General features: G+C 63.2%; 1 protein-coding gene across 3 annotated transcripts; it reads left to right on the top strand.

The window, feature by feature from the left end:
- Nucleotides 1–207: 207 nt before the first annotated feature.
- On the top strand, nucleotides 208–20,102 carry RABL6 (RAB, member RAS oncogene family like 6). 3 transcript variants are annotated; one of them, XM_060153723.1, is made up of 15 exons: nucleotides 208–569; nucleotides 6,522–6,656; nucleotides 7,882–7,929; nucleotides 10,200–10,252; nucleotides 11,192–11,283; nucleotides 11,412–11,552; nucleotides 12,087–12,192; nucleotides 13,664–13,767; nucleotides 15,862–16,181; nucleotides 16,409–16,559; nucleotides 17,445–17,657; nucleotides 17,739–17,961; nucleotides 18,318–18,489; nucleotides 19,276–19,334; nucleotides 19,446–20,102. In XM_060153723.1, the coding sequence occupies exons 1-15, from the start codon at nucleotides 440–442 to the stop codon at nucleotides 19,635–19,637; spliced, it is 2,139 nt and encodes a 712-aa protein (XP_060009706.1). In that variant the 5' UTR covers nucleotides 208–439; the 3' UTR covers nucleotides 19,638–20,102. The 3 variants fall into 3 exon arrangements, with proteins under 3 accessions (XP_060009706.1, XP_060009707.1, XP_060009709.1); XM_060153724.1 differs by lacking the exons at nucleotides 19,276–19,334; nucleotides 19,446–20,102 and adding an exon at nucleotides 18,736–19,269; XM_060153726.1 differs by lacking the exons at nucleotides 208–569; nucleotides 6,522–6,656; nucleotides 7,882–7,929 and having other exon boundaries at nucleotides 10,215–10,252; nucleotides 11,091–11,283.
- Nucleotides 20,103–22,066: the final 1,964 nt, after the last annotated feature.

Below are 22,066 nucleotides of genomic sequence, written 5' to 3'. Positions count from 1 at the left end.
AGCTGAAACCCTGGGGGCAGTTCGTAAGGCGGGACTGCGGAGTCCAAAGCCCCGCACCTACACCGCCCGGCTCGAGAGCGCACCTCCGCGCGCCACCCGCCCGTGGCCCTCGCGGCGCCCCGTAGCCGCACGCCCCGCGACCGCAGCGCTCTGCGCACGCGCACCCCTCCGCGCGCCGCACTCCTGTGGCCCTCGCGGTGCCCCGTAGCTGCGCGCCCCGCCGAGCCGGCGCCGAGATGGCGGCGCTGACGAGTGCAGAGCGGCCGCGCCGGGGTCCGCGGGGGACGAAGCTGATCCTCCGCGGCTGAGCCCCCGAGCCGCCCTCGAGGCAGGCGCCCAGTCGCCGGGGCCCGGGACATGGTGCGATCCGCGCCGCGCAGCCGCCGCCGCTGCCGCTGAACTCGGGAGCCGCGCCGGGCTCGGACGTGGGAGCGGGAAGATGTTTTCCGCGCTCAAGAAGCTGGTGGGGTCGGAGCAGGCTCCGGGCCGCGACAAGAACATCCCGGCTGGGCTGCAGTCCATGAACCAGGCGCTGCAGAGGCGCTTCGCCAAGGGGGTGCAGTACAACAGTGAGTGTAGCCCGGCGTGGGGTTCCTGCGGGGGCACGTGGAAAGTGGGGGCACGGGTGCAGCGGGCGCCGTCCCGCGGGGTCCGCAGGCCCCAGCCGCGCCGTCCAGGACTTGTGGTAACCGGGGCGGGCCTCGCCCGGGAAGCGCTGGGGGACCCGTCGCGCTCCGAGGGCCTCGCCGTCTGTGTGCAGGTGAGCTGAGCCCTTACCTGTGCCGGGCACGTTGCGGGTGCCCCAGGGGCGTTCCCTTGGGGTTGGGAGGTGATGCGGGCCGGAGAGGAGGTCCTAGAGGACCCCAGGGCCAGAAGGTGGACTCCTCGGCCCGCGGCGCTCCCCTCTGACCTGTGGATCATTCCCGAGGAATGCTGGCACGGTGGGACATTCGAGTGAAATCGGTCTAGGCGGTTCCTGGTGCGTCTGCGGTACCCTCATTGGCCCAGGTGACCTCGTCTAAGAGGGATTCTTACATAACGTGGGGAGAGTCTGTGGTGTATGACGCTTCTTAAAGTGGGTGGTGGAGCTCTCCATCCATGAACCGTGGGGTCACCCGCAAGAGAAGAGAGCGGAGGACTCCGCCGGCTTCGGTAGTTTGAGCTATGGGATTTTTCTTTGTAGACTTCGAACCCCGTTTGAAGACGGAATGTCAGCTACACCGCACGTTCTTGCCCCCCCCCTTTTTTTAAAAAAGAAGCATTTGTAAGGGATATATTTAGAAAAGCTCCAGAAGGCACAGGCTCTTACTCTCTTACTTGTTATTGTAGAGATTTCTTTTCTCCTACGGGAAAGAGGAGTTATTTGCCAGATGCCCTGAAAGCCCAGGTCGTTTCCAGTCCTCAGTTATAAATTATGTAAATTGTGTAGCTCCTAGAGGCTGACCGTCCTCTTGACCTCTTTTAAGTTTTTCCATCTTGCTGGTTTTTTGCTAGCAGTATTTAAAGATTTTTTAATGTTGTTCTCTGCTTTTAAATTGTTTTCCTCTTTAAGTATTTCCATATATTGCTACAAGATACTGGACATTCCTCCCTTTGCTACTTTCAGGGGAGCCTTTCAGTCTCTGTGATGACCCAGATTTTGGTAACAATGTACCATATTAAGAAACTGATTGGAAAGACTTTGGGTTTAAAAGAGGGATCGTTTTGCATGTATTTTACCCAATTTTGTGTGTATTTCTCTCACATTCCAAGAAGAGAATAATAGTAAGTCAAAATACTCATTTACACAAGTCTTTACAATCCACCTTTGGTTCCCTTATTTAATTTTACTATTTATGGTATTATTTTTTAAAACTTAATCTTAGTCCTTTGGAAACTGGACCTGAAAAATGTTCACCTTTCGAAAAGCACTCCCTGGTGGGCACACCCCCTGGTCCTGGGTGGGCACACCCCCTGGTCCTGGGTGGGCGGGAGTAAAAAGTAGAAAGGATGGGGCTTCCCTGGTGGCGCAGTGGTTGAGAGTCCGCCTGCCGATGCAGAGGACACGGGTTCGTGCCCCGGTCCGGGAAGATCCCACGTGCCGTGGAGCGGCTGGGCCCGTGAGCCATGGCCGCTGAGCCTGCGCGTCCGGAGCCTGTGCTCCGCAATGGGAGAGGCCACAACAGTGAGAGGCCCGCGTACCGCAAAAAAAAAAAAAAAAAAAAGTAGAAAGGACATTGGAGTCCTTCCAGAGAAGAGACCCGCCTCAGGAAGTTGCGGGGGGGGGGGCAGATTCTGATCTGGAACAAAATGAATGAAAGGTGGTGCAGTTGAGAGAAACGGGGTGCTGTGCCCACAGGACATTTCAGGGTGATGCTGCCCCTGTAGTTGGCTAATACTGCAATTTTGAAACTTTAAAATTTTTTTATTAGTCAGTAGAATAGAACATTTCTAATATTTATTTCCCAAAACATCTTATTTAGGAGAGCAAACTAGCAATATGACAGTTATAGACTCAGGACTTTTATGGGTAAGAATTGATGATTGTCTCTTACAGAACCTTGTCCTCCTGGGGCAGATAAGTCGTTTTCTTTTAAATTGCTGCGACGATGAGAAGTGACACCCATGCAGAGTCCCAGCATACACATCCCGTTTAGAATCAAAACCCAAATGAGACATTGGACGTTGTCCATGGTTTGGAAGTCATTCGCGTGTTAAGTGGAAGGATGCTACCTGTGTTGGTCTGCTCTTTCTACCCGTGTTGGGTCCAGTGAGGAGGCCCGGTCTTGTGCGTTTCGTCCGGAGTGCCCTTGCTCCAGGCTGCATTCCTTACTGAGAAAGCCTCCAGACGCTGGGACAGCCAGAGTCCTGGCCAGTCGGATTTCAGTGCTAGCACTTAAAATGGAGTTAAACGCTTCCTTGCCAAGAAACCTTTGAAAGGCTGGTTTCTGGGTAAGAGAGCTTTTTCTCTCAAAAATAAACAGCTGTGTTTGGCAAACTATTTGACCTGCCCCAGCAGGGCCGATTTGCAAATTCCCGAGCCTTTGCTGCCCGTGATCTGCCACGTTTTCATTTATAGGTTTTCCTTCCCTAGCGTTCATTTACTTAGCAAATATTTACTGAGCGTAGATCAGTGAAAACCCAGACGGCAGTCTCTGCCTTGTGGAGCTTCCATTCTAGTGGGGGTGGAAAGGCAGACTGTGGGCACTAAGCATGATGAGGCGGTAACCATATCACCCATCAGAAGGGTGGAGGAATGGAGCAGGGTGGGGGCTGGGGTTGGGACTTTACGTAGAAGGTCAGAGCGGGCCTGGTGGAGAAGGGCCGAGGGGTCACAGCGGAGCGAGATCAGGAGAGAAGCACGGGGGGCCAAGCCGCAGAAGCGCGGCCCTCACACCGTCCTGGGGACTCTGTGAACGGGACACCTCAGAGGGCTCTGAGCAGAGGAGCCACTGCTGCGGTGGGGGTGAGGGGCTGCCCAGGAGGAGGTGGCCAGCTGGGCGTGTGTCTAGTGACCCCTGCTGGTGGTACGGAGAAAGGGCATCGCTGGATTTCAGTTGTGCCTCCTGCGGAGTGATTGATTGCATCATTTGCATCCAAGATAAAGCACTTTTTTTTGTTGTATGAAAACGCAAAAACGAGATTCCCGATCTTGCAGGAAATGTGTGGCAGTGTGAGTGAATTACTGTTGAATCGGAGTAGAAGAGATTCTTGGGTCCTGTAGTAGATCCCTGTGTCTTCTGCGTCGTAGCTTTACTTAGAATAAAAGAAAAGACGTAAAATAGAAATAGAGTTATTCTGTTTAGTAAAACGCCTGGCGTAAAGCGCCACGTGCTTCCTAAGTAAGGGCTCCTCATCGCTTCTTGGGAGAATCTTAATTACAGGTTTTTCAGTGGATCACTTATTTACCTTATCCGAGCCAGTGTCCAAGGTTCTGAGATTGATTGGACTTTTTAATTTAAAAGTAGAGGCCAATTCTTTTTTTTAATGGATGAAAGCAGGTCATTTTATTTATTTCTGACGTTGTACGGTTTCTTCTAATTAACTTTTTTGAAGAGTAAATTTCAAATTTTAAAAGGATTTCAGTTGAAGAGAGAGAAAATTAAGACTTTTCATTCTCAAAACAGAATAGAAAACAAATATCAATACATGTTAAAATTGGTAAAGATATAAAAGAAGGAAGCAGTTCTAAGATTATATCAAGACTCTGGACAGACAAGCCGTGTTTGAAAAAAGAACCAAAGAGACCCTCCAGAAATGAAAGAGCACGGTCACGCAAACAAAAAGCCGGCAGGTGGGTGAAGCAGCGTAATAGCTGAAGGTGGAGTTGGCACCTGGCAGGGGGATGCGGGCCCAGAACTGAGCGATGCCCACACACATGTGATCTGAGTCTCAGAAGGAAAGAATAGCAGGGGTGGAGAAGAGGTAGTTACTGCAGAAATGCAGGCTAGGACTTCCCGGAGTTCCCGGAGTACGTGAAACTCCAAGAAACCCAAGGCCAGGGCTTTCAGACTCCCAGAGTTGGACACATCATGGGAATTTCAGGACAGCAAAGTCAAAGAGGAGAATTGTAGAAGTGACCAGTGCAAGCAGAGGGACAGCCAGGAGCCTGACAACACGCCGACAGTGATGGTGGTGGAGACGTTCCTGTGGGGAAATCCTGGTCGGCCTAGAAATCTACGCCAAGTGAGTGAGTGCGATTAAGCCCCTCTCGGTCTAAGCTGGACAGTTTCTGTGCGAAGGTTCCTGCTGAAACAAGTCCCGGAGGAGGTACTCCAGGCAGATGGAGAGGGAGCTCGGGAGATGGAGGAGGTTTGCAAGGCACAGGTCAGCACGGAAATGGGTGAACAAGCATCGTGACTACCGTGGGGAACGCAGGAGGAGCCAGACGCTAGCAATCAGCGTGTGACCCACGATGGTGCTGAGCAGAGTGTGTTTACGTGGGAGCCAAGGACGTGTGTTAACTTCAGGCTTCACTGCAGCAAAGGTGTGTGTTAAAGATTTAAGAAAGGAAATAGATCTCAACCCTCCAAATAAATACCAGGCAAAAGGGGAATTAAAAAAGACCCTCGTCCAACATGAAAGAGGCAGAAAAGAGGGGAGGGAGCCCCGGCAGTGACTGGAAATGACTGCACGTGGCGGAGGGGGTTACCCGCCGCTGTTGGCAACCAGGGAATGTGAACAGGCAGACGCACCAGTGAAAGAGAGACTGCGTTTGATTTCTTTCTGGCTGTGTGATGTGTAAGAGACACGTCCAACACACGATGGCATAGAAAGGTCGAAAGCAGGGTCGTGGAACCACGCGGTGGGTCAGTATCAGCCGCGAGGAAGCCGCACCCGTGGGGTCCTCGTGCCGGAGCTGTGGGGACTCACGCTGGGCACAGCTCAGACAGCTGGCCGGGCGAGAGCAGGCGTCTGCGCCCAGCCCCGCTCACACCAGGGAGCGTCCCTAAAACCGACCGTCCGGGCAGACCCCGAGGGTGTGTGCCAGGAAAACCACACTCTGGGGCCACAGCGAGCCAACTGCAGGGGGTAGCAAGAGGGCAGCTGTTCGGGGGAAACCTAGAGATATTTCTCAGAAACGTATGGGTCAGAGGAGTATCTGTAATGCAGTGACAAGGAGCAGCCCGCACACTTGTGCTGGTCGGCCCGAGAGTACGGTGTGAGACCCAGGAGAACGGGAGAAACCTCAAGACAGAAAGGAAGTAAACGACAAAGAAAAACGCAGGAGCAAGTGCTTTCTAAGAAGGGTCAGTGGAGGCGTCCAGCAAAACGCACAGGGTGTGTGCGTGACCGGTCAAGTGGACGAGCCCCTGGGAGGGTTAATTAAAAAGACAAAACAAGTATCAGGGGGGCGAAGAGTACGCGGCAGCAGCCACGCAGCCTAGGACATAAGATGTCACGGACGACTTTGTGCCAGACATTGAAAACTTAGAAGGCGGCGCCCTACAGGACGACCGGGTGAGAGACACGGAGACCACGCCGGCCCTGCCCGGTGCCCGGTGCGGTGGGGGAGACGCTGCCCCCAGCCCTCCACGTGCGCACGCTCCTAAACACCGGCTGAGCAAGCAGAGTAGAGTCCAGGTTTCCTGTTGTCATCCAGATGTGGTCTTGAGGAGCCCTGCGTCCTGCAGAATCCTGCCCCGAAGATGCCAGGGCTCTGGGAAAGGAGGGTGAGAGCGGACGTGGGAATCGTGGGGCCTGCAGAGGTGAGCACAGCCTGCCCCAACCTGCCCCACGGGCACCCAGCTCTGGAGCACTGCGTTCCCGAGGGCAGAGTCCCGAGGTCGACCACCTGCCCCGGAGGAAGTCCGTCGGGGGCCTGGGGGAGAGCAGGGCTGCCGGTGCCCCGAGGGAGCGAGCGTGTGCCCACGGCCTCGTCCCTGCGGGGGCTCCCGGCCAGCCCACCTCACCCAGCTCTCCTGGCTCGCCAGCCACACTGGCCACGTCTGTGCACGAGAAGCCGTGCGTGGACCCGCTCGGGGGATGAAAGTTTGCCTTTTGCCTTGACTGTGTGCCTCATCTGTGCTTTCTCCCCGCAGTGAAGATCGTGATCCGAGGGGACAGGAACACGGGCAAGACAGCCCTGTGGCACCGGCTGCAGGGCAAGAAGTTCGTGGAGGAGTACATCCCCACGCAGGAGATCCAGGTCACCAGCATCCACTGGAGCTACAAAAGTGAGGCGGCGGGGGGCGGGGCAGGGCGGGGCCTGCTGGGTAGGGCCTTCCTCCCGTCGCCCTCCCCCAGCCTGGGGTCATCCCAGGAACACCGCACACGCGTGAACTCGGGGCTCATCAGAGCCGCTCTGGGGTGGCCCTGAAGTCCCCTGTCCTGTGGGAGACTCGGTCCACCTCCCAGGGGCAGAGCCTCCGGGCAGGGAGCGTCCCGGCCACAGCGCGTGCTGGGCCGCGGCAGACAGAGGCCCCTTGGGCCTTGGAGCCCGGCTCTCGGCGGCAGTTGTGAGGTGCCGTCCCCACGGGGTCCTGGGAGGGCGTTTGTTGGCGAGGCTGCCTGATGGGCAGAACACACCTGGCGGCCACCCGGCCGGAGGCAGAATGGCAGCACCTCCACTCCGCGCCTGGGGACAGCGGCCACGGGGCGCCCTGCTGGGAGGGAGCGAATCCACTCTGCGTGCCCAGGAGCCAGAAAGCAAAAGCCCTTTGAGCCATTTTAAACATTCCTTTTCGCTGAAAAAAAAAAATCCAGCGGGCCAACAGCAGGGCACACGGGCCTTTGTAGACGTTCCGACTCGCTCCTGGGGACGGCCAGGCCGCGACGCAGGACAGCTGTGTGCATTCGTGCTGCCCTGCCCACCAGCTGCACAGGGAAGCCTCCCCCCCCCTAGGGCACCCCTTCCCGGTCTGGGTGAAGTTGGCGGGGACAGCGCACTTCTTGTGCCCTGCAGCTCGGTGGCAGGAGCCCGGCAGGTGCCCGGCAGTTCCCCGCCTCTCCCCTTTCCCCACGGAATCCCTGGGGTGGTGGGTGGACCCGCTGACGGCCCGGGCACGTGCACAGGCCCTGACGCCAGACTGGCCCATCCCAGAGCCTGCTGCCCTGGCCCCCCGCAAGCAGCGGAGCCGAGGCCTCTACCAAGGAGCAGGGCAGAATCACGGGGACTGGGCCTTCCCGCAGAAGCCGGGGGCCAGCGGGGGCCAGGTTCAGGCTGGGGGCGAGCCTGCCCCAGGGACCCTTCGGGATACGGGGTCGTGTCAGCGGAGGAGGTGTCCGGATTGTTCCCTGCCTTCCAGGGAGGGAGTGTCCTGGGCACAGCACCTGCCAGCCTGGGCGGGAGCAGGGCCCCTTGGGGAGGCACCGAGTGGGGACAGTGACATCCGCGCGGCCCATCTGTGAAACCGGAAGTTCACACTGGTTGCTCATCTGACTGTTTCCCCCCTATTCTAGCCACTGACGATATCGTGAAAGTTGAAGTCTGGGATGTGGTTGACAAAGGTAAGTCAGATCCTCCTATGAGTGTGCTTTTCTCTTTCAAGCTTTGCTTGTGCTGTGGAGGAGAACAGCTGTCCTCTCTCCCTCGCTGGCGGCCCCTCCTCTGCTGCCTCCTGGCGCCTCGTTCCCTTGACTCTGGTTCCTGGGCACAGGGGCCATCGGAGGCCTGGCTCTGTGCTGAGCGTGCCGTCGGGCTCCGGGTGTGTGGTCCAGGATGGAGCGCCCGGTGCTGACCAGTCGGGGCACCATGGTCTTTGCTCTTGAAACACCTGTTCCACTCACTTGAGCTGAGCACGTGGCCGTGGAGGGCAGACACGGACCACACCCAGAGGCTCTGTGGGGCTGTTCAGGGAGCCCTTCCTGCAGCACCATGGGTGTGGCAGCCCACTTGTTCCTGCCCCGGGGCCCAGGGCCAAGGGTCCTTGGCTTCTGAGGTGGCTTGAGCTTTCGGGGACCCCAGCACGCACACAGACCCCAAACGGCCGTGCCTGTGTGCAGCAGGCGGGCCGGGGTGGGGGCGTGGCACGTTCGCCCCCAGTGTCTCATCCCATTCATCTCCTCCTCGCACACAGGCCACAGGCCCCTCCTATGTGATGCTCGTGTTCCTTCCTGGGGCCAGTGCCCCGTGCACACCGTGGTCTGGCCTCGCAGGTTTGACCTCCGACCCCCAGGCCCGGCCTCGGACCCCGCAGGCCTGCTATAGCTCCTCCCGTCCTTCAGGGACAGAGGGACGTTGTCTTCTATGAGCTTGTGTTTTCTGGTGCAGGACACGCACTCTCTCCTACACCACGTTCTTTGGAGGTGGGTTTGGGTCCCGAGGACCCATCGAGCCAGGTGAGGACGCTGCTGCCCTGAGCCCGAGCGCCATGCTGGGGCTACTGCCCCCAGGATGCCTTAAACCCCACAGGGCCTGGAGGGGCCTCGTGCTCCAGAGCGTGCTTGCACTGCGTCCTGTGTGCGTGTGGCCGGGTAGCACTAGGAAGCAGCCCCTTGCAGCCCAGCCGCCATCCCGGATGTGAGGGGGAGCCGTCGCTCGGGCCAGGCTGCCCTCCGTGCCCCGGCACATCCCGCACCCCTGCCCCACGTGCCTGGCTCCGACTCCCTGGGTCTGCACTTATTCGGGACGGGATGCACATGTCCAGAATGGGCTCTGTCTTTGCTGACGGGACCCCTTCCATGCAGCAGCATGTCGTGTCTTCAGTGGGGGGAACGGCCTCATGGTACAGAGGCAGGCACTGCCCTGTTCTGGGAACCTCCGAGCACCCCACTTCCCGCCCGTGGAAGGGCAGTGATGGGCTGGCCACAGTTCCCTGGGTGGCCGTTCACCACAGAGCTCCTGGCGGCGTGGAGAGGAGGCTTGCTCGCGTGCTGGCGGCCAGGGGCAGGGGCAGCATTCCGTATGAGCGTCCAGCATCCCCACGGCTCCGTCATCTGGTGTCATCTGCAGAGTGGGGAGGAAACGTGCCTTCTCTACCACCCTGACTCGTCCCCTGTTGGACACGGTCCGAGGCTCGTCCACAGCAGCAAAGGGCATCGAGTTGGAGGGGGTTGGCAGCAGCTGAGAGATGGTGCCCCTCATGGCGGGCGTGGGCGTGGCGTAACTGTGGCTGCCCGGCCCTCCTCCCAGGAGCACCGGCCCAGGTTCCGCTCTGCTCGCAGCTGGGTGGTGGTGGCACGTCCTGGGCTTTGGCCACACCTGTCGGCAGTTGTGGTGCTCGGGCCTCGACCCCATGGCCCCAGGCATCCACTGGGAGGGCGCGAGGTGGCCAGCGTCTGTTGAGCTGGGGCACCTCCAGAGACGGGACCAGAGGGTGGTGAGAGGTTCTGGGAGAGGCTGTGGAAGAGGCAGAGGGCGGCCTTCTAATAAACGAACCCCGGTTTGTTGGTTTCACCTAGCCCGCTGCTCTGAGACTGAGGGCCCCAGGACCCTAGGGTGACGAGTGGTCCTTTCTCCCCTGTCAGAAATGTCTGAGATGGAGGGAAGGGAGGCTGGGCATGGGAGCTCTTACTGCTCAGGTGGTTCCACGGCTTCCTGGCCCCAAGCCCAGCTCGTCCACCCTCAGCACTGGCTCAGGGAGCCTCCGTGGGCTCCCTGGGGTCCTGGCCATGTCCTGCCCTAGGGTCCCGGCGGCTCCAACCCCAGCCCGTAAGGCACCTACTGGAGGCGGGGGCAGGGGCATGGGGGGCAGTGGGACACAAGGAGGGGCTGCTACCCCCTCAGGCCATCCTTGGGCCCAGCATTTCCACCCCGTGACTTTGTGTCTTTTCTTAAGGAAAATGCAAGAAGCGAGGCGATGCCTTGAAGATGGAGAATGAACCCCAGGAGGTGAGCTGCGTCTGTTCCCACGTGGCCCACTCTTTCGGGTGGGGGGTTGTGAGCAGGCATCTGTTCTTCAGACCCCTCTGCCTCCCGCCTGGCCTGGCCCTCCTGAGGACTCCGTCTGTGCTGGTGGACTCAGGTGCACTCAGTGGCCACTCCCGTGCTGCCCTTGGTCGCGTTGGGGTGGCTGGGGTCACCTGAGCTGCTGCTCTGTGTCAAGGATGCCCGCCAGACCCTACTCAGAGTTGGGGTGACCTGAGAGGTATTTAGGTGAAGTGGCCAAATTTTATATCCGTGTTACAAAGGCCTCGGCCATTAAAAGCATAGGCACACCTTCAGGTGTGGCCCCAGGCACACGTGGGCATGAGTGTGGCTCCGAGAGGCTCTCACCACGGCCGCCACCTCGACACAAAGAATTCAGGGGCCAGCTGCAAAGCTTTCTGACGGCTTCCAAGGGCCCTTCTCTCCGGGTCCTCCTGTCCGTAGACGGCCTCCTGACGGCGGGCAGCCTTTAGGGTTCCCTTTTAGGATAGGAAGATCCAGTGACCGCCTGGCCCAGGTCTGTGTGGTCTTTGTGGGCATGTTGCCACCGCCCCCAGCACTGCAGCCTCCCTGGTGTGTGTGCTCTGGAAGGTTCTCTGGGACATGCATCGTCAGCTCTGCGACGCATTTCCTCAGCTCAGTTGTCCCAGAGTGGAGCGTCTGTGAGCCCCAAGGTCAGGACGCCGCCGACGGCCAATGCGGGAGACCCTCAGCTGAGGGCAGGCACGATGTGGCTCCACCCCAGATAACCTTGCGTCTATGTTTCTTTTTCCCAAAATGAAAATAGCCATTGTCTTTTCAGTTGTAAAAGTCCTGTTCAGCCTTTCCCAGGAGCTGGCGGGTGCTCGCCTGTGGGACCTGGCCTGGGGCACCGTCTCTGAGGCCCGATTCCCCCATCCCTAGGCGGAGTCCGAGATGGCCCTGGATGCCGAGTTCCTGGACGTGTACAAGAACTGCAACGGGGTGGTCATGATGTTCGACATCACCAAGCAGTGGTGAGGGCGCTGGCCCACTCAGTGCTTCTTGAGGGCTGGCCGTGGGCAGCGTGCATGCTGGCCATTCAGCCACGCTGTTCCCCGGGGCGGAAGCTAAGGCGGGTCTCTCCCCACATGCGCCTCCCAAGGACCTTCAACTACATTCTCCGGGAGCTTCCCAAAGTGCCGACGCACGTGCCTGTGTGCGTGCTGGGGAACTACCGCGACATGGGCGAGCACCGCGTCATCCTGCCCGACGACGCGCGAGACTTCATCGACAACCTGGACAGGTGGGTGACAGCTCGCAGGCGCGGCTGCCGCCGTCGGCCTGTCCGCCTGGGACGCTCCTGCTTGCGCCCTCCTCTGCCTCGAGCCCTGGCCGCCCACCCAGCTGCACGGCCCCGGGTCCCCAGGTGCGCCAGCTCCCCCGGCTTCCCTGCCCCTCCGGGATGGGGACGCAGACCTGGAGGGCGGGGTGTGGGTGGGCACCTGGCTTCCTGGCACCGAGCAGTCCCAGGTGCCAGGTGGGGGCGGCCTCCCTCCCTCTCTGAGGCCGGGGCCGGGCACTGGGGATGGTGCCTCGAGGTCCTGCCGGGGCAGGCAGGCAGCACCTTCCTGGTCCAGGCATCCCCTGCTGGGCGCCCGGCTAAGCAGAGCCCTCTGAGCTTCAGGTCTCCGCCTGTGGACCATGAGCCCGTCACCCACAGGAGGCGACTCAGCCCTGCAAGGGGGTGCTGGCGCCAAGGGTGGCCCGGCCCGGAGGGGCCAGGCCATGCTGCCCGCCGCCACCACGTGTCTCACGTCTCCGTGCTTTTCATGAACAGGCCCCCAGGGTCTTCTTACTTCCGCTACGCCGAGTCCTCCATGAAGAACAGCTTCGGGCTCAAGTACCTGCACAGGTTCTTCAACATCCCATTCCTGCAGCTCCAGGTGAGCCCTGCCGGCGGGGTGCGGGGGGTGGGGCTTGATCTGGCAGGGCCGCTGTGGCGCAGGGGCGGGGCCCGAGCGGGCGGGCAGCTTGGCGGTTTGGTTGGAGCGAGGCCGCCAGTTACGATGCCGTGTGCGGACGCTGGCGGCCGCTGGATGGCCCACCCTGTCCCCTCCCCTCGCCTGGTGGTCTGGGACCTGGGCCTTTCTGGAGCCATGGACCCACCAGCTGCGGGGGAACATGGGTGTCCTTGCGTGTTCTTCCCGGGAGCTGCGACCCTCTGCGCTGACCCCTGCTGGGGCCCTCGTGTGTCCGTCCTCACCGAGGAGGTGCACTCGGCCCCGGCACCCAGATCAGGACGCCTCGGATCCTCCCTGTGGCCGTGCCGCTGTGTCCCCGCTGTGGACCTGGCCCCTCTCTGGCGACAGGTGCCGGGATGGGCCCGAGAAGCCCCTGCCTCGGGCCCCTGCCTACTGTGCAGCCCTTTGCTCTTGGTGCTATTGACCTTCGTATTTGGGAACAGTTGTAGGTTTGCAGAGGGCGCAGAGGGTTCCGTGCCCCGGTTCAGTTCCCCGATTGCAGCCTCATGTTCCCACGTGTTCCCATCAAGACCACAGAACCAGGCTTTGTCGGCACCTCCCGCCGGCCCTCTGTCCTGGGCCCCACCCAGCCCACCCCACACGTGCCGGTCACTCTTCCGCGGCTGCGCTGGGCTGTGACAGTGCTTCAGACGTGCCTGGCTCAGGGTCTGTCTGACCTCAGATGGGTGATGGGCTTTTGTGCACGAGACCCCAGAGGTGACTGCCCTGCTCATCACATGGCGGGGACACGTGTCACCCCCGCGGCTTGTCACTGGGACATTGACCCGTGGCCCTTCTCCAGAAGGATGTGGAACTTACGCGGGCGAGCGGCTCTTTCCTTTCCTCTCGCCTTCTTTCGAAGGGATGAGGCCTCTGCAGGCCAGGGCGGTGGGCGTCTTCAGGGTGTCCAGACCTCGCAGACGTGCTGGCCACCCTTTCCTGGGTGTTGATCCTCGTCGCCTGAAGGAGTCCCTTTCACTTTCTGTCCAAGTAAAACGTGCACACAACTCGCAGGAAAACGCCCACAGCGTGGGTTGGGGGGTGGCATCGGGCAGGATGGAAGCTGGAAGCCGCTGCTGGTCCTGAGCCTGGGGCTGGTAGGAAGCGCGTGGTTTTCAGCAAGTGTTGGGGCTTCTTACACTTTGGGGTACCTTGTGTGAACAGGGTGCTGTCTCTCTGGGCGGTTCGCTCGCATCACGACCTCTGCCCCTGGAGCCCTGCAGAGCAGCCGAGGCATCGTGCCCCCCTGGGCGAGGCCGTGCGGGCTCCCGGCTCCAGGCACTCAGCTTCAGGTGGTTTTGTCCATCAAGGGCCCGCCGAGAGGGGCGCCAGGCTGAAGGGGTGGCTCACCGCAGCGACGGTCCCGGCTCAGGTGTCTGCTTCCTTTCTGTAGAGAGAGACGCTGCTGCGGCAGCTGGAGACGAACCAGCTGGACATCGATGCCACGCTGGAGGAGTTGTCCGTGCAGCAGGAGACCGAGGACCAGAACTACGACATGTATGTCGGCCGCGGCTGCCCTCAGCATTTAGACCCTGCAGGCGGGGCTCTGCGGGCAGGTGGCACGTGCACCCTGTGGGCCAGGCCTCCCTCTGAGCTCTGGTGTGCGCTCAGCGGGCCCGCAGCCTGAGTGCCACCCACCCGGGTAGATCTGTCTGCGTGGAGATGTGTTGCTCAAAGAAATGGAGTCATTTCAGCTTTGAATGTGGTCCAGGCCCCATGGGAAGGGGGCGAGGGTGGCTCTCTCCACGCTGTCAGGCCTCGGCTCTTCTTGGGAAGCAGATACCGGGCTCCTGCTGGCCCTGAGGATGTGAGGTTGGACACCCCAGGGCCCTGCCGCCCCCGCCCACTGAGCACTTCGGGCCCGGCCTGCTTTAACCGGGTGTGACAGGCACACAGCGTGGCCGGCAGTTCACGGAGGTGCTTCTGCAGCTGCTGCCCTCAGACAGCTGCGTGCCTTGCGGGGGTGGAGGGAACACGGCGTGCGGGCCCGGTGCGGCTGTAGGCGCTCTAGCTGCCCGGCCCCTGCCTGCCTCTGTCCAGACCGGCCCGCCTGTCGGCCACCTGGCATGCAGAAGGGGGAGCCGCTGACCCGGCCACGTGTCCACCGCAGGCCCCAGCAAGACCGGCCACCCTGGCGTTTTCCAGCCGAGGCCGCGTCCCTGTTTTGACACAGGTTTCCGAGGTTGATGCCAGTGGACAGAGCTCCTTGACCTTGGGAAGGCGTGTTGGGTGGGAACGAAATCTCCTGGCCCTTGATAGTGGAGGAAGGGGCGTTGTCCTGCCACTTCCAGCAGGACGGCCCGAGCGGGCGGGGAGCAGCCCCCGGGCAGGCCCTCCTCTGCCCTCGCAGGGTCTTGGGGCGCCCAGAGCAGGTAGCAGGCCCGTCCGCCTTCCACAGCTCGTGGGGGAAGGCCTAACCCTGAACCACCCCTAAAAACAGGTGCTTCCTTTGTTTTGTTGAATTATCCAAATGTTGGGGCTGGGGGGTGGGGCGCAGGCTGCTGCCCCACCTGTGCTCACGGCCTGGAGCACGGGCTCTGGCTGCGGCCCAGGCAGGACCCTCGCGCCTCCCAGCTGCTCCAGAGGGACTCGAGGAAGGGCCTTTGGGTCTCCCGAGAAAGATCCAGCTGCTGGTCCTGGAACAGCGAGAGGGGGGGCAGCAGGAGTTATTCTGGGGGGGGGGTTCACCTGCTCCGTCTGCCAGGCTGGCCTCTCTGTGGATGCCACCCTGGGGCTGACCAGCTCCTGCAAGGTGTCCTCTGACGGAGAGCTTGGGCGCCCGGCGTCACCAAGCATAGGGTCCCTGGGGAGGTGGCATCTGGAGCCTCCCCACAGCGTCCGTCCCCAGCCAGCCCCCGGGACCAGGCCATTGGAAGAAGGCGGCACCATTGGGGGGGCTTGGCTGTGGTGTCCCTGTGACCTCCCCTGAGCAGCTGGGGGACCGGACGAGGTCTGGGGCGGATCCGCTCCCAGCCTGCGCCAGGACCCAGTGCCTTGCCCGTCCTTCCTCCCACCCCCCACCCCCTCACCCAAATACCAACCTAGAGGTGAGGCCGGCCGGCCCGGACACCCCAGCCCCCCGGGACCCCGGCCCACAAGCACAGGCCGGCTCTCCATTCCACACCTTCTGTTTGAAAGCCCACCCCACAGGAGGAGGGCCCTGCTACAGGCCTAGGTGACACCAGGGTCCTCAGCCAGTGGGACGGTTGGGCCCAGGCTGCCCGGGTCTAGGCCCCTCCCTGTCTGGGAGGGTTGCAGCCTGTCCCTGTAGGTGGGTCCTAGAAACAGGGTCAGGGGGCATAGGGCCGGGGCACAGCAAAGCCTGCCTGTCTGCACACGCGCACCCTTCCCCTTGAGGGAAGAGACTCCCAGCCAGTGTTTGTGTTCGCACCTGTCACTCCCCGCCCTGGGGGCGCTTGCAGTGTTTGCCACCAGCCTGCGCTGGGAAACCTGGAAAGGCAGGTAGGGGCTCTGAGCCTGAGAGCGGGGACACCCCGTCCCCACCAGCACAGCAGCAGCAGCCTCTGAGGAGCCTCAGAGGAGGAGGCGCGGGGAGGTGGCTTTCTCACCCCTAGCCCTGTTTGCCCCCAGCTTCCTCGAGATGATGGAGGCCCGCAGCCGTGGCCACGCGTCCCCGCTGGCCACCAACGGGCAGAGTCCATCCTCGGGCTCCCCATCTCCTGTGGTGCCTCTGAGTGCAGTGTCCACGGGGAGCTCCAGCCCCAGCACACCCCAGCCGGCTCCGCAGCCGCCCCTCCAGGCCCCCTCGGCTTGCCCGGGGCCCCCCTGCCCCTCGGAGGCGCCGCCAGCCCCCGCGCACCCCCTGGTCCCCGCGGCACCCCCGCGGCGCAGCATCATCTCGCGGCTGTTCGGGACCTCGCCGGCGGCCGAGGTGGCCCCTTCACCCCCAGGTAGGCCCCAGAAGCAGCCCTCGGGAGGTGGGCACAGGCATCCCAAGTGGGGCACAGCCCTGTCTCCCTGGCCCCGGGAGCCCTTGCCGGCCAGGATGGGGTCCCCCTTCTTCCTGCTGGGCAGGCAGCCCCACAGCCTAGCCACACAGCATCCTGCTTGTGGCCCAGCCTGGGGTGGACCCGGCTGGGCTGGGCGCTGGGCAAGAGTTGGTGCCTGCCGTCCACAGAGCCGGCCCCAGCTTCAGAGGCCCCGGCAAGAGTCCAGAACGTGGAGGACTTTGTTCCTGACGACAGTCTTGACCGCAGCTTCCTGGAGGACGTAGCCCCCCCAAAGGATGAAAAGAAAGTTGGAGCCAAGGTCCCGCAGGACAGTGACAGGTAAGGGCGGGGCCTGGAAGGCAGGCGGGTAGCTGCTGCCGTCCTCAGCCTTGGCCCTCGGCCCGTCAGGTGTGGACTCTGCTGCCTCCCTGGCACTGGGCGGGCGGAGGGGACAGGCACCCCATCTGGGCTCTGGGGACAGAAGCAGAGCTGGGCCTGAGGAGCTGAGGGAAGGGCAGCCTCACACCTGCAGGGAGGGAGCAGGGAGCCGGTGACCCGCCTGTCGGCGGCATCTTCCTGTCAGTGACTTCCTCGGGCTGATGCCACTTGAGAGCCTTGGCCGGGTGGAAGGAGGAACCCTGGGGCCAAAGAGCTGCCGTCAGCTTCTCCCGCAGCAGGTGGCCGGTCAGGGCCGCACGGGAGAGGCTCGAGGCCCGGCGCACACTCTCCCTTCCCGGTGCCGAGCCCGAGTGAGGCCCACTGCTCCGCCTCCACCATCACCGCGTGTCCCAAAGTGCAAAATACCAGGCCGAAGCCAGCACTGTGCCCCTGCCAAGGGAGGGCCCCGGCATCACCGAGCCCCTCATCACCCTGGGCCCCACAGCCCTCACCCCACCGCCCCACGGGAGGGCACCCGCTTCAGGTGTCCACCCGCGGGCCCCGCCGCGGCTTCCCGCCGCACAGGGGCATCTCTGTCCTCTTCTCAGCCCACCTCACGCCTGCTCTCCTGTCGACCTCTGCCACAGCTCTGCTGCAGTGTGGTGGGTCCCCTACACGGGACAGCCCCCAAGGCCACCCTCGAAGTGCATCCCCCTTTGCTGCGTCCATGCAAGGGTGGACAACCCCGCCGTCAGGGCCCTTGCCTGGCACAGAGCGGCCTGGTGATCAGGGTGGGTGCTCCGTACCCCACTCGTGACCTCTGACTGCCCTGCTTGTCCTTTGCAGTGATGGGGAGGCCCCAGGAGGGAACCCAATGGTGGCGGGTTTCCAGGACGACGTGGACCTTGAAGATAAGCCGCCTAGTAGGCCCCTGCCCCCCACGGGCCCCATCCCCAGGGAGCACATCACTCTGTCGAGCGAGGAGGAAGAGGTGGCGGCAGGGCGCCACGAGGCCACCGTCCTGGCCCCCCAGAAGTGCTCTGAACCAGGGACCAAACGGTATGTTGGGGGTGGGAAGGAAGGGGTGTCCCGCGGGGGAGGGTAGCCTCAGGCTCCGTGACCCTCCTGTGTGTCCTGCAGTTCCTCCACGAAGGCCTCGAGGCCACACCAGGACGCAGCTCCCAAGGCCACAGAGCCCCACTGGCCAGGTGGCACTGAGGGCTCCTCTCCGGGGCTGGAGGACGGGGGGGACAAGCAGGTGTCATCGGAGAGTGACCCCGAGGGGCCTATTGCCGCCCAGATGCTCTCCTTCGTCATGGACGACCCTGACTTTGAGAGTGACTCAGATGCTCAACGGAGAGCGGTGAGGACCGATCTTGGCACCACGCTGCCTCCGAGTCCAGGGCGAGTGGTGGGTGGGGAATGGCAGAAAGGCACGGGAGGCACGAGAACGCAGCAGGGGTCTCACGGGGCGTGAGTCAGGGCAGCCTGGCTGAGCCGGGAGGGCTGCCCCGCAGGGGGCTGCGTGTGCCAGGCCCAGGCTGCCCCCGTTCTGGGGAGGATGTGGTGGGGGGCCCCGGCGTCACGGCTGCCCCGCTTGGGCTGTCGTCACTCTGGGTGAGCCCGTGGTGCGGGGCCGGCGCAGGAGCCTCCTTACGGAGTCACGTGACAGGGAACTGGGGAGGGGCTCAGCGGCCCACCTGCCCGCTCCTTCTCCAGGGTGAGTTCCCGGTGCGAGAGGACCTCTCGGACGTGACGGATGAGGAAGCCGGCCCTGTCCAGCCACCCCCGCCCCCCAAACCCCCTGCCCCCTCCTTCAGACTGAAGAACGACTCGGATCTCTTCGGGTTGGGGCTGGAGAACACAGGCCGCAAGGAGAGCAGCGAGGAAGGTAGCTGCGGGGTGACACGCCTGCCCCTCCCTCCCCATCCAACAGCGTCGGCACTGGTGACTTGTACTGTGTCCCAGCCAGGGGCCATGTTTCTGACCCCCTTACCTGTGCCTTTGAACCTGGGGGCCCCAGAGCACAGGAGCACAGGGGCGTAAGCAGCGAGGCCATCCCGCGGGGCCGGAAGCCCAGTCCCTTCTTTTTTCTCTGTCCTGCTTGGGGTCCGGCTGTGTTCTGACGACATCCCAGGCTTTCAGGCCAGGACCAGGCTGGAAGGATGGGCAGCTGAGGCAGCTGACCGAGTGGCCACGGGGGAGGCGTTTGGCGGCATGGGCAGTGCTGCCGCAAGCTCTTCTGAGCCCTCGGTCCGGCCCTGCGTTGCTGAGCCCACATGTGATCCGTGACGACCCTGGCCAGCTCCGCCGCTCCCTGCCTCATCCCCAGCCTCCACCCTGGGCAGCTCGAGCCCAGCAGCGTCACCTGGGCCGGTCCTGGAACTGCCTCGTCCCCAAAGTGGGGAGGAAAGGACCTTCCTGGGCCTGTCCTGGTGCTGAAGTGTCGGCCCGTCCACAGGAGCGGCTCCTGTTGCCTTTGTAGCCAGGGCCCCACCCAGACCCAGGGCAGAGGCTTGAGGTGCTGGCTGTTCACTCTGGGCTGTGCTCACACTGGGACCCCGGCTCAGGGCCTCTGCTAGACCCGCCCACTCCCAGGCTCACACCAGTCCGGGAGGCCCGGGGAGGGCCTGGCCTCTGGTCCACGGGGAGCTGAGGCTGCGTCTCATCCGTGCAGATAAGGAGGGCAGGCCTCCCTCGAAGGAGAAGAAGAAAAAGAAGAAGAAGACCAGAGAGGTACACATGCTCCCTGAGCCCTCCCGGGTGCCCCTGGGCAGCGTGGGCCCCAGGGCGGGCCCAGCTCTCCCAGCCCCCGGGTGACGCTGCACGCCCCCCCCCCACCCCCAGGAGGAAGAGAAGGCCGCGAAGAAGAAGAGCCGGCGGAAGAAGAGCAGGGACCAAGCGGAGGACAAGGGTCGGGAGGAGCGGCGGCGGCGGCGGGGCACAGAGAGGCCTGCGGTCGACGAGCTGGAGGCCTTCCTGGGGGGCGGGGCCCCGGGCGGCCACCTCCGCGGGGGCGGCGATTACGAGGAGCTCTAGGCCTGGCGCGCAGACTGCAGGGCGCTCCGCGTGTGCTGGGGGCGCTGGGCCTGCCCTGCGGGGAGGGGCAGCCGGCCCCCAGCGCTTCTCAGGGATGGGACTGAGGCCGAGGAAGCCCGTGAGGCTGTTTGCAGGGTTGGGGCAATGTTCCCGTCGCCCGCCCGGCCCCTGCTTGCCCTCGGCCCGCCGCACGCACTCACCCAGGCCCGCTGCATGCAGCGGCCTCCGCTTCAGCTGTGCCGGCTCTGCAGACCTCTGGTCCCCAGACCCTTGGGGCACCTGTGCGCAGAGGGCAGGCGGCGCTGGCGCGTCTCTGGGGGCAGCTCTTTCCAGGCACGGCGACCAGCTTTGCACCCGCACCTGAGCTCGGGCGTGCGCGGGCCAAGCGGGGAGGCCCACAACACTCGTGTTCTTTTGTTGTCCTTGCACACCGCTCGGACCATAAAGCTCTCCTGTTTTACTGCGCATCTGTGTATGCTGCTGCGGGGCCCCTGCCCGGCTGGGACGGGCCCACCTGCCCCCAGCCCCCGGTCGGCGTGGGTGGGCAGGAAGGTCCTAGCACCCTACCTTCAGGCCCCGGAGCCCTTTTCCCCTGAGGGATGACTACCCTTGGGGGCAGGAAGCCTCAAGCAGGCCCAGCCCTCCGTGTGCCATGCCCTATCCAGGTGGGACCAGCACGGCCACCATCCTGTGTGCCCGGTCCAGCCCTCTGAGGGCAGCTGTGTGTCCCTGCTCCCACCTGACACCCAACCCTAACCCCACAGGCTGCTCCCCACCAGCTGTCAGCAGGGCCCTGCCCCGCCCCCAACCCCACAGGTGCCCAGAGGACTGCTCCCTCCGAGGGCGTGCAGGCGGAAGCGGGGCCTGGTGGCCGGGCCTCCCCCTCCCCAGTTGCCGTGCCTAGAGAGCTTCGCACCCACGAGGCCGTGGGCCATCGGTCACTGGGCAGGTGTTGGGGGCTGGACCCCAGATACCTTAGGGGCTCCCTTTAGCCCAGAGTTTGTGAGGTCGACTGTCCCTGTAGTACCTGCTAACGTGGGGACCATACTGACCATACTGCCCAGGGCCCCTCATCTGACGGACCCACAGTGTGGCAGGTCCCGGCCTTCGGAGCCAAGGGCATCAGTGACCTGCTCCTCTGCCAGGTGACCTGCCCCTCTGCCAAGCTAGAATATTTCCTGCTCGGCATCGTGTGTGGGAGGAGCCTGGAGGGAGGCTGTCACCATACAGTTCATGGGTGTGCAGAGCTGCCCAGAGCAGCAGCAGCAGCCTCTGGACATTGGAGGTGGGGAGCGCAAGAGCGTGCGCTTGCATGGGGAAGCTGGACCTCCTGGGGACAGGAGGCTGCAGGCACTCAGGTGGTGCCCATCTGGACCCAGGTACCTGGGGAGGGCTTGGCACCTCCAGCACTGCAGCACAGAGGCCAGCAGGGCGGGGAGCCGCCCATCTGCTCCTGCCCAGGCTGAACCGAGGCTTGAATTCCGGGAGCTGTCTGCTGTGCGGGCCAGGGCTTGGGCTTTCTCCAGGCTTCAGCTCCAAGGCCTGCCAGGCCACCAGCTGCCCTTGGGCAGGTGTCCTGGAGATGGGGGCTGGCAGGACCGGCCAGGTGCCCCCTGGACCCGGGTCCCCTCGTTAGACCCCAGGCCTGCCCTTGAGGCTGCAGAGAGCCCGTCACCTCGCGCCCAGCCACAGCCCCAACCTGGAGCCTGCGGGGCACACGCGTCCCAGGCCCACGGCGCGGCCCCTTTAAGTGCAGTCCTGCCAGTCGCCATTGGGGGCAGCACTGAGCGGCCCGGCGGCCTCGCGCCGCTGCCTGGAAGCTTCTGCTGGTGCCGGGGACGCGGCGGCAGCGCGGGGGACGGCAGAGCTCGCCGGGCCTGCGCAGCCCACCGGGCAAGGTGGGGGAGCACCGCCCAGGTAAGGGGTCGAGGCCGCTGCCCCGCGGGTCTTTCGCAGGTGCGGCACCTGCAAGGATGGGGGTGCCGCCCCTGGAGGACGCCGGCCCCCACCCGGGCGCTCGGGGCAGGGGCCGGGCTGCTTGGCGGGGAGGCCACCCGCCGGGCTCATTAGGCCTAGGACCCCGGCGAGGGCGGACTGTCCCATCCCCACGGGCAGGGGTGTCGCCCGGTCTAGCTCCTCATCACAGCAGCACCAAGGCCTGGCTGTCACCTCCCTGGGGCGGAGCCTCACACCCCGTCATCCAGCCCCCAATTCCGGCCTAGCTTTAAGATGGAAGGGAGTGGGAGGGGGTGGTCCTGCAAACCAGGGGCAGTTGGGGTGCGCCTGAGGCCGAGCTGGGGGCAGGCACTGGGCCTGGGTGGCCTTGACCCAGGAGGGCAGCCCTGCCGGCAGGAAGCCCCTGGCACACCCGGGACACAGAGGGTCAACCAGACCAGAGGTCCTACCAGGTGAGGACCCAGCTCACCCTG

This window comes from Lagenorhynchus albirostris, chromosome 7, assembly GCF_949774975.1.
Source record: "Lagenorhynchus albirostris chromosome 7, mLagAlb1.1, whole genome shotgun sequence".
Lineage (NCBI taxonomy): Eukaryota > Metazoa > Chordata > Mammalia > Artiodactyla > Delphinidae > Lagenorhynchus > Lagenorhynchus albirostris.
This window is presented reverse-complemented; position numbering and strand designations above follow the sequence as displayed.

What these genes read in the sequence shown, in the direction of transcription:
- RABL6 (XM_060153723.1), top strand. Translation starts at nt 440, where the DNA reads ATGTTTTCCGCGCTCAAGAAGCTGGTGGGGTCGGAGCAGGCTCCGGGC. An exon ending in TTCATCGACAACCTGGACAG is followed by an intron (nt 11,553 to 12,086) that starts GTGGGTGACAGC and finishes TTTCATGAACAG; the next exon opens with GCCCCCAGGGTCTTCTTACT. An exon ending in CAAGGAGAGCAGCGAGGAAG is followed by an intron (nt 18,490 to 19,275) that starts GTAGCTGCGGGG and finishes TCATCCGTGCAG; the next exon opens with ATAAGGAGGGCAGGCCTCCC.